Source organism: Sciurus carolinensis, chromosome 11 (genome assembly GCF_902686445.1).
Source record: "Sciurus carolinensis chromosome 11, mSciCar1.2, whole genome shotgun sequence".
Classification (NCBI taxonomy): Eukaryota; Metazoa; Chordata; class Mammalia; order Rodentia; family Sciuridae; genus Sciurus; species Sciurus carolinensis.
The window spans coordinates 27,243,742-27,255,170 of record NC_062223.1 but is presented as its reverse complement, the minus strand read 5'-3'; the positions used below and the strand labels follow the sequence as shown (position 1 = coordinate 27,255,170).

General features: G+C 40.7%; 1 protein-coding gene across 1 annotated transcript; it reads left to right on the top strand.

The window, feature by feature from the left end:
* Positions 1 to 1,543: 1,543 nt before the first annotated feature.
* On the top strand, positions 1,544 to 2,473 carry LOC124959890 (olfactory receptor 4X2-like). Its single transcript, XM_047518352.1, has one exon. It carries the CDS (start codon positions 1,544 to 1,546, stop codon positions 2,471 to 2,473), a length of 930 nt encoding a protein of 309 aa, XP_047374308.1.
* Positions 2,474 to 11,429: the final 8,956 nt, after the last annotated feature.

Sequence of the window (11,429 nt, the reverse complement as noted above, 5' to 3'; positions counted from 1 at the left end):
TGCATGCTCATTTGAACCCACAGTCAGAGACTTGAACAAGTTTGTAGCTGGGATCAGTGGTACAAGTGTGTAATCTGTTATTTAGGAGTATTGAGTCAGGAACATCACAAGTTTGAGGCTAACATGAGCAACTAAGGAGAGCCTGTCTCAAAAAAATAAAAAAGAGTATAAAGGTCAGTGATAGCATGCTTATTAACATGTACCAGAAACAAACACAATAGCAAAGAGAATTTTCTATATATCACATAGTTACTATCTACAAAACTCTGAATGTGAACCCAGGAGTCCAGACTGTTAGCACTGCTTTCTTCCATGAGTGTCTTGGCAGAATTGCCCAGTGATCTAAGACTTTGGGTATGGACTTTGCCTTCTCTGTTTCTGTAATTGTAAGTTCTCTCAGTGAGCTCCCTCTGGCTCTTGGTGGTCTTCAACCACCTTATTCTCCATCAGTGAAGAAAGGAAGCTTTGTGACCCGAGTGCATGTTGTCTTGCTCCGAGGCTCGGGTGCTCTGGAGACTTACTGTATGAGGCCACACTGACCTCAGTTAGCTCAGACAAAGTCCAGCATGGAGCAGGTCAGTCTTCAAATCAGTCAGTGGGCAGTCTTGTGGATGACAAGTTGTGGAAAGACCAGGATGTAGAGAAGGATGAGGCATAGAATGAGTAGGTTTTGTTGGAGGGCTGTGAGAAATTTGTTGATAGTGAACCCATGTAATTGGAGAAAATGAAAATGTCTTTAAAGAGGAAAACTGTCCATTGATTGAATGTATGTTGAGGAGGCAAAAAGGACACAGTGGCCAAGTACAAAGGATAAGAATGAGGAGGAAAGGCAGAAATAAGAACTCAGACAAAGTTTTGTGGTCCTTTTGTGGGTACTAGGTCCAGGGAGGTACACCAAAGGACATCTCTTCTGAAGCCTCTGAAGGGCATGTGGACAGGCTGGGAACACTGTTTTGGAAAATTTCCAATATTAGGAAAGAAACCAAGAAAAGAGCAGTTTGATAAAGTTGCAGATGCATGATTATGTAAAACATTTGAAGATTACAGGAAGTTATGTTACATGGACAGATTGTCCTCTGCCCCAAATTGTCTAATGAGGGTATTTACTGTCTTATTTATTTATTTTTTTTAAGAACACCCTTCCTCTGTTCTGTTTCCATTAGTCCAACCTCTGGATACAAAATGATTTTACTATCCAGCTGAGAAACATTCTTGATGACTCGCTTGTTTTTTTTTTTTTTTTTTCAGGATAAACTCTTAAATCCACACTAGTTCTTCATATACAGGTACTAGCCTCTCTTAACAGATTTAGATTTTTGTTGTTGTTATTTTCCCCTCACTCCAGTGACACATGATGCATTTACAGTTGCTGTCTCCATTCTTGGAATGATCTTTTGTGTTCTACAAAGGAGATTTATCTTTCAATCTAGCTCACAAGCAATTCAGACAGGCAAGTGTCTCAATGTAACTCACCCAGTTCATGAAGTATTTTGTATCATTTCAGGTCACACCACCCAAATAGCTGCCTCTTGGTGGTGACCTCATGGCTAATACATACAACGTGACTGAATTCATCTTCCTGGGACTGTCTCCCAGTCAGGAGGTGCAGAGAGTTTGCTTTATGATTTTTCTGCTCTTGTATATGGCGATCATGCTGGGGAACTTCCTCATTGTGCTCACTGTCATGACCAGCAGAAGTCTGGAATCCCCCATGTACTTCTTCCTCAGCCACCTGTCCTTCGTGGAGATCTGCTACTCCTCTACTATAGCTCCCAAACTCATATCAGATCAACTGGCTGAAAGGAAAACCATATCTTGGTGGGGCTGCATGACACAGCTTTTCTTCATGCACTTCTTTGGGGCCATTGAAATGTTTGTACTCACAATGATGGCCTATGACCGCTATGTGGCCATCTGCAAGCCCCTCAACTATACCACCATCATGAACCAGCAGGTGTGTATGGTCCTGGTGGGAATGGCATGGGTGGGAGGCTTTGTGCATTCCTTGGCCCAGATCCTCCTCATCTTCCAACTGCCCTTCTGTGGCCCCAATGTGATCGATCACTATTTCTGTGATGTGCTTCCCGTGATCCAACTGGCCTGCTCAGACACCTTCTTCATTGGTCTGCTGATTGTAGCTAATGGGGGAACTCTGTCTGTGATCAGCTTTGTGGTCCTCTTGGTGTCCTATGTGGTCATCTTGCGTCATCTGAGGACTCAGAGCTCTGAGGGAAGACGCAAAGCCCTTTCCACCTGTGGGTCCCACATCACCGTGGTTGTCTTATTTTTTGCACCCTGTGTCTTCATTTATCTGAGACCATCCACCACTCTTCCTGCAGACAAGATGGTAGCTGTGTTCTACACAGTGATAACCCCACTCCTCAACCCTGTCATCTACTCCCTGAGAAATGCTGAAGTGAAGAAGGCCATGAAGAGACTGTGGATCAGGATGGTGAAACCAGATGAGAAATAGAGGCTGAGCCTTGGTACTGCTCCTTGGGTTTGGAATGATGCTGAGTCCAAACAGATGGGGCTTAATAGGTAGAAGGAAAGTTATCTGGGTGTGTTAGTGGTGTTTTATCTCTTGTCCAACTTTAAAACTTTCACATTAATTGTGTGCAAAATATTTCCTTATGGATGTACCAAAATTATAACTAGCCAGTTTAGAATGCTTCTATTTTTTTTTAACTACATTCCATGACACTGTGGTAAATATTCTTGAGTAGACATATTCGCCTATACTTCTGATTTTCTTTTAGACTTGCTTCCTATAGTAAATTTACTGTGTTTTAGATCATAAAGAGCTTTGGTGCAGAGTGTTAAGGTGAATCATGTATGTTCTGAAAGTTTTGTTAACAGAATGCAGCTCTGCCATTCATTATTTGTTTATTGAGAAATCATGTTGTACATAAGCTTCAAGTATCTCTCCCCAAGATAGTAATTAATTAAAGATGGGAAAATATAATGTCATAGTCTATTCTCATCACTTCCCAAGGTTAATGTCAGCAGGAATGACACAAATTGATGTCACGTGCCTCCTGATCCAGTGTACTGATGAGGCACACAGCACCATTACTGTGGTATTCCTGAGTGCAATCAGGAAAAAAGCATTAAGGAAACCTGAATTGAAGAATATTCTGAAAAATTACTGCCTTTCACGTTTGAAACGTGTGAAGACAAAGAAGGAAGAATGGTGGGAGATTAATACTGATGACAATTGAAAGCAACATGGGATCCTGGATTGGATCCCATATTAGATAAAGGACATAAGTGGGAAAAACTATAGATGGGATAATATAACTGCACATGTTTGCTGAATTTGGAAATCATTCCTTGTTTATATCAGGGAATGTCTTTGACTTTTGAAATTGTTCGTCTATTATCTAGAAATAAAAGGGCATCATGTTGGCAATTTTTCAAATTTTAGGAAAATAGTGTTTTTATTGCATATATTTAAGAAGAATACATGCTGAATACAAGCAATTTAGACATCGATAGTGAAATGTTTCATGTATAGTGAAGTCAATTAATATATCCATCTCTTTCCATAGTTAGCAGTTTTTTTGTGTGTGTGGCAAGTGTATCTAAAGTCTATTCTTTAAGTCACTTTTCAATATACAGCATTGTTAGATATAGTTCTCATTGCTGTACATTAGACTGATAGACTAATGATGATTAAAAATTTGTGTTCTCTGACCTACTTCTTTTTCCATTTTATATAGAAAAATTCTATCCATCTCTTTGTCTGTTTATCTTTTAATTTTTACTGATGTGATCCTATAATATGTATAATCAGAAAAATGAGAGATTTTACTCCATTTATGTATGACCTATCAAAATGTATAAATGCATTCTACTGTTATGTACAACTAATTAGGACAAAAAATATTTAAAAAAGAAATGAATGATAATTAAGATATGGAAAAATACTAATATTTGGGAAATTTGGATTAAGGGAAAATAGCTATTTTTTTGGTTTTCAATTTTTTTTTAGTATGGGAAATTACAGTAAAAGATTAAAATATTTTTCAAATGAGAGAGAAATCTTATTGTGTGATTTGCATTTCTTTGATATTTTTGTGAAGGTGGATATTCTCATGTTTACTTTGTTTTGAATCTTATTTACCAAGATTTCAGAGTTTATAAACTTTGTTTTTATGAAGTAAAATTGATCATTTTTTTGTATTGAATTATTGCATTATTTTCACATTTATATTATCTTATGCCATCTGTTAAATTCATATTTTTATTTAAAATTACTTAAAGTTTTAATTTAATTAGTGGAAAAATAACATACTCAGAAAGTTTAAAAATAAAATGAAAAGGTACACAAATAAAAAGTTGCTTTCTATTTGTTCCCCTATTCTTCCTTTCTTTTTCCTACTTTTCTTTACTGAATTTCCTATATTATTTCAGAGATTTTAAAGCAGATTCATATATAATATGTAGTTTCTCATTTACCCTCACCTTTAAAGCAACATACTATGAATGAATATAAAACTTGCTTTCTTGTTTAATGCATACTGGAGGTTTTTGTATTTTAATACAAGGAAAACTTCCCCATTCCTTTCTTATACTTTCCTAGTATTCATCGACTGGACGTACCATTATGTGTTGAATCTAAATGGATATTTGGATTATTTTCAAATAACCTTATAAGCAAATAATCCTAATTTAAACATATGCAGGTAATCTGTGGGATACATTGCTATACATGAAGCTGCATTAATGTGGATATTTCAGAGTTGGCTGCTTCACATGTTCTGAATTCAAAACATATCACAAAATTATAGTAACCAAACCATTGTATTGGGATAAATTAACATATAGACTGATGGAACAGAATTGGGATCCCAGAAGCAAATCCAGGCATATTTGGTGAAATTAGCCTCCTTTAACAAAATTGCCAAGAGAACAGAATGGAAAAGCATAATCTCTTCAATAAATGCTGTTGAGAAAACTGGATATCCACATGCAAAAGAAGAAAAATTTGAACCTTATTTCATTTTGTTTGCAAAATCACTGGCTGTTCAAAAATAAGTAAGGACTTGTCACCTGTCATTAGAGGTTTAGAACATAGGCTCTGGAATCAGACTCCCTACTTCTAAATTATAACTTTGTCACTTGGTGTATGTGACCTTCAATAGTTTATTCTAAATTTATACTTCAGTTTCTTTATCTATACAATGGGGCAATACTAGTAATCGTTTCATGGAATCCTTTGAAGATTACGCAAAATTTTATGCAAAATGTTTAGCAGAGTAATTGGTCTCTATTAAGTATTCAATAGTGTGCATGTGTGTGTGTGTGTGTGTGTGTGTGTGTGTGTGGTGAGATAAGAGGCAGAATGAAAGATCTTATTAAATGCATGCATGGGCCATGGGTTCTGATTCTTCATTCCATCCCACCTTTATTAACTTTTAAAAGTCCTTTCCACTTGTTTTTGTTGGTTTTTTTGGGTGGGGGCATGCCAGCAATTGAATTCAGGGACACTGAAACACTGAGTCACATCCCCAGCCTTATTTTATATTTTATTAGAGACAGGGTCTCAAAGAGTTGCTTAGCACCTTGATTTTGCTGGGACTGGCTTTGAACTCTCCATCCTCCTGCCTCAGTCTCCCCAGTCACTGGGATTACAAGCACATGCCACTGTGCCCAGAACCATATGTTTTTAATAGTGTGAATTTTTCAATGTTGTTTTCTCTTCTAGAGGTGTTTTAGTGAGAATTTGGGAAAGGATGTGACTGTGATAGAAGTCAATGCTGTTTAGTTTGAAATTAATAAATTAGAGGTTTGTGAAAATAATATACATAAGGATTTAACAGATTTCTTTAAATAGTGAGGTGGGGTATGAATGGGAGCAAGATGCTAAACCTGTGCATCATTTCCTCCTTCACTTAACCAAAGACACACAACTTTAGAGAAGCAGAAGGGCTATGCAGAACAGGTTGGAATAGTCAAAAGATGGAATAATCTTTTTTGTTGCTAGCAGTTAGGGGACTCTAATCTTTTGGAAATCCCTGCACAAGAAACCATGTGCTGAGAACTTGTGGCAGCATGCTTATAATTTTAAGATGAGCAATTGGAAGACCCTGATGATAGGAATTAGGAGGGGGCCGGTTTCGCCAGCTACCAGCATACATGTCGGTGTTCCTCTTTGGTCTTTAAAGTAAATGAGGTAGACAAGATGGACTAGAAGGTCATTGCATGTGTGGAATTCTTACATTCGGACATGTCCAAAGTAACTGTGGTCTAACCACAGTTAGAATCTTACTGGAACTCACTGACATTACTGGTCCAATAAGGCGGGAGGGCAGAGAAGCCACCAAGAGCCCCTTGAGGATGTCTGTGACAGGGACCTATGGGTGATGCAATGTTGGATTCTCTTCTGCCACTTACTTGAGAAGAGGAGGGGGCCAATAATGAGAGCATGCAGAAGTCTCAGCTTTATAATTGGGTTAATTAGAGAGACAGGTTCCTTAACCTCTGAATGAAGCAACTGGGAAATTGACTTTTGCTCTTCACAGAAACTCCCCAGATGGAGGAAGCTAGAAAACTGCAGGGAGTTCAATTCTCTGATCTCAATTTTCCTTACCACACACCTTAAATGTTTTAGGCTTCTTAGTCCAGCAAACATTTCCCTCAACTCTTCTTTACGTGGGTCTTAGGGCAGGCTGACCCTATTGTGTTCCCTTGGAACCCTCCATGTGAGAAAGTCGGTAAGTGCTGGAGTTGCACTTGGTGGCAGCCCTGATGGCACCTGGTGAGTCTAGCGGGGAGCATCAGCATGTGTGAGTGCATTTTATGGGTGGAGCAGATTCTGAGTCCAACCATGGGTCCCTTGGTGAATCCATGGGTCCCTTCATGAATGAGTAGACCCTCAGGTGGGGTCTTTTATGCACACTGGTCCTTTTTGTGGGTGTTAATCTTGCTTCCCATACTTCCATTCCTGGGCAGCCTTTTTTTAAGATTTATTCACTGTCATTTGGGACAGAATTTTAGTATCATTTTGCTAAATTCTCCCCTGTTTGATTAAATGATAGGAGAAGACACTCACCTGGGCTTAGAATGGATTTTACAGTCATTCCCAGCAGAGCTACTGGTAATATGGCCAGCACAGAATAATTTGCAAAGCTAGTTTTCTAAGTCAAATGCTGAATATCAAAATTTTCAGGAATATTCTTTTGAGAAATTCAAGGGACCTGCCTAAGAATCCTTACAACTGACCTTCTCTGGGAGAAATAAAGGTATTAGCCCCACTTGAGCCTGAATGGAGTGTAGCCCACACAGAAACCCAAAATTTGCTGAGGAGCAATCTTGAGCCAAGTTTTCCAAGTTTTAGACCATTAAACACTAGAATAGCACACTCTTTGTATTTCTTTGATTCCTTTTTCTTGGGACTTTGTGAATTAAATGAAATTCTGTTTTCTTAGGGTGAGTTGGTGCAAGTGAATCAGTTTTCTGACCACAGGGTTCTGAAAAATCGGTTTAAGAACCAAAGTAACAAAACATATCCAAGGTAAGATCATTCACCAATCCTCCTTGGACATGCTTGGGATTATTTTCAAAAAGAGAATTAATTTTTTGAGACTACATAACCTTCTTTCATGCACTTTTATGTCCACACTGATTACAGGACACCTTCAGATTTATTTTGAACTTGAAATAGCCATAGTAGCAGATGGAGCAATGAAGTGTCACAATAAAACACACATCAACATCTGTGTTCCCAGATCTGTGCCAGGCGCACTTCAACAACCCTCAAGAGTTTCCTGGAGAGACCTGACAGACATATGTGAAACATGGAGATGACAGTTAACACTTGGTGATAAGGTGCTTAGAGGTAAGCACCCAAGTCCCAAAAGAAAAATCTTGCAAACATTTTTTTTCCTTAGCATTCCAGTTTGGCTGACTCCTCTTCTGGGTTTCTAAGGTCTGCACAGGCTGCCTGGGTAGAAATTACATCTGAGGCAAGTGAGCAACAGAAGCTGGGTCACATTATTATTTTCTTACTCGTTTTGTCATCATTATTGCTATTTTTCTCATGCTTCCTCCTGGTTTTGCCTTGTCTATGTATGTGGTTCTCTTATCGCTTCATGGTATCCCTCCCTTCTTGGCACAGTTTAGTATTAGTATCAGGGAGCAGAGTCAGTGAATAAGATGAGAAGTGAAGCAGATGTTGAACAGGAACCCTGAAAACTGAGTTTCTTTCCAGTGCTCTACCGATTAGTGGCTGAATTCTGGGCCCCAGATTCTTCTTCTATAAGACAAGAGTCCATGATTTTCTCTCCAGAATTAATGGTTTATGTTTACTTAGTAGAAGAAGCTAGGAAGCTGAGGCCCCTCTGTCTGATTCTCTGTGATAAGATATGCAGAGAAAAAGTGGGGGAAAGGGTATGCTGGAAAAGGCCAGCTGGACCTGTCTTATCCTTCAGAACCTCTGCAGACACAGAGTTCTATGGTAGGAAATGTCAAACGGGAAGCGACAAGGTAGGGACTAGATGCATTTGAAAGTTTCAGAAACTTTACAAGGAGGTTGTGTAATGAGGTCAGCGCATCTTAAGTTTCTATGTTCATCCCTATTTTAGGTTTCTTAACTGCCATCCCTGGAAAAGTATGGAAACCTTATGAATTAACTAGCTGTCTCATAAAGCCACATTTTTTCTTTTTTAATGAAATTTTGCTTTGGTCTGTCAATTAAAAAGCCAGCATTAAGATTATTTGAAACCCCACAGGCAAAATATCATGAGTGGTCTGGTGATCCCTTCATGAAATGATCTCTTAAATGCTTTACATTTCTATTTAAAGCATCAGTAATTTTTAGTTTCCTTGATTTTTAATTACAAATCCACTTAATTTTTAACTTTTAAAGACAATTTGATAATTACCTTCTATATACCTCTTGCTCTATTAGCCTTTTACTGTCTTGAATGAAAATAAACAGCAAAGTTTTAAAATCTGAAGACTAAATTGTTCCGTTCACATTCTCTCAGAGGACCAGTCTCATTGCCATCCAAGTCAGAGGCTTTATAGAAACAGAGATGATTTGTTTTGAAGCTTAAAGTTCACAGAAAAATTCACCTACAGTCTTTTTTCCTATGAGAGCAAAACCTGTTCTGCTCATGTAAAGTTCCTTCCTTCTGCATAAACATCCTGTGTGTGAAACACCAGTACCTCAGCTGCGTGCATGGAGGAAGAGGGCAGTGGGGTGTAGGGAAAAGGGACAATAATGAGAGGGTACTATCCCTTTTTACAGATTAGGAAATGGAGGCTGGGTAGGTTTGTTTACTTGTTTAAGGTCACACAACTCTTTAGAATTGTGGTATTTTCAAAATGTGAATGCTTGTACCACCTCTCTTACTTCTGCAAAGCATCTTAAAGTGGTTATATAAAAAGAGCATCCTGGCCAGCACGGCGTGCTCTGGCCCGCAAGCGGCTTCAGGGACCAGGACAGGGCAGCCAGAGACTTCCCCAAGCAGCCCGGCCCCCTGTGGTGGGAGGCGCCTTTCAAGGCTAACTTCTCGGAGCAGACCGCCCAGTGAGAGCCTTTCTACACAGAGCCAGCCACAAATCCCGGAGCCACCGGAGAGCTTTGATCCGCAAGCAGCCTCTGAGATCAGGGCAGGGCAGCCAGAGACATCTCCAGGCAGCCAGGCCCTCCAGCCGCAGGCTCTTTCCACGGGGCGATCCAAGATGGCGGACTAGAGGGGGACTGCATCCACAGTCACTCCAGAACCCAGGAGTCAAGAAGGGGAGGCATTGAGAGACTTGGACTGAAATAGAGCCACGGGTGAGTCTGCCCACTGGGTAAAGCTCAGCCCGGGTGGCAGGCCCAGATAGAGGTGGCTTATCGGAGCCGGGCAGGGCAGCTAGAGTCTTCCACAGACAGACCTGCGCACTCCGACGCTAGGCCCCTTCCACACAGCCAGCTTCTCCAGGTTCTCAGAGCAGGCCCCCTAGTGAGAGCCTTTCTGATCAGAACAAGCTCCAAGTCCCGGAGCCAGCGTGGTATGCTCCAGCCCAAAAGCAGCTTCAGGGACCAGGACAGGGCAGCCAGAGACTTCCCCAAGCAGCCCGGCCCCCTGTGGTGGGAGGCGCCTTTCAAGGCTAGCTTCTCGGAGCAGAACGCCCAGTGAGAGCCTTTTTACACAGAGCCAGCCACAAGTCCCTGAGCCAACGGAGAACTTCGATCCACAAGCAGCCTCTGGGATCAGGGCAGGGCAGCCAGAGACTTCTCCAGGCGGCTCTGCCCACTCCGGCCGCAGGCTCTTTCCACGGGGCGATCCAAGATGGCGGCCTAGAGGGTGATTGCATCTCCAGTCGCTCCAGAACCCAGGACTCAAGAAGGGGAGGCATTGAGAGACTTGGACAAAAATAGAGTCACGGGTGAGTCTCCCCACTGGGCGAAACTTGACCTGGGCAGCAGGCACATATAGGGGTGGCTTATCAGAGCAGGGCAGGGCAGCTAGAGTCTTCACCAGGTAGCCTTCCACACTCCGGCGGTGGGCTCCTCCCACACAGCCAGCTGCACGGTGCAGGCCCCCAGTGAGAGCCTTTCTGCACAGAGCCGGCTCCAAGCCCTGGAACCAGTAGGGGGCTAGGGGCAGCTTTCTTCAGAAGCACTACATTACCAAGTTCCTCCAAGACTTCAGGCTACTGAAGGCTCGGAGGTGATACACTGGAAATCTACCAGGACACTATAAGCCAATAGAGGAAATCTGCAATATCTCAGGGTCCCACTGACAGCTGACCAATATGAGAAAACAAGGGAAGAAAATGTCCCAAACAAACCTAGATACTACAACAATAAAACACAATGACAGCACAGCAGAAGAAATGTCAGAAAGGGAGTTCAGAATATACATAATTAAAACAATCAGGAAGCAAATGAGGAGAGGAAAGAGCAAATGCAGGCATTGAAGGAGGAGATGAAAGAGCAAATGCAGGCATTAAATGATCGCACCAATCAACAGTTAAAAGACCAAATACGGGAAGCAAGAGATCATTTCAATAAAGAGTTAGAGATACTGAAAAAAAAAAGCAAACTGAAATCCTTGAAATGAAGGAAACAATAAACCAAGTTAAAAACTCCATAGAAAGCATAACCAATAGGATAGAACACCTGGAAGACAGAACCTCAGACATTGAAGACAAATTATTTAATCTTGAAAACAAAGTTGGCCAAACAGAGAAGATGGTAAGAAATCATGAACAGAATCTGCAAGAATTATGGGATATCATAAAAAGGCCAAATTTAAGAATTATTGGGATTGAGGAAGGCTTAGAGAAAAAAACCAAAGTAATGAACAATCTATTCAATGAAATAATATCAGAAAATCTCCCAAATCTGAAGAATGAAATGGAAAACCAAATACAAGAGACTTATAGGACTCCAAATATACAAAATTACAACAGACCCACACCAAGGC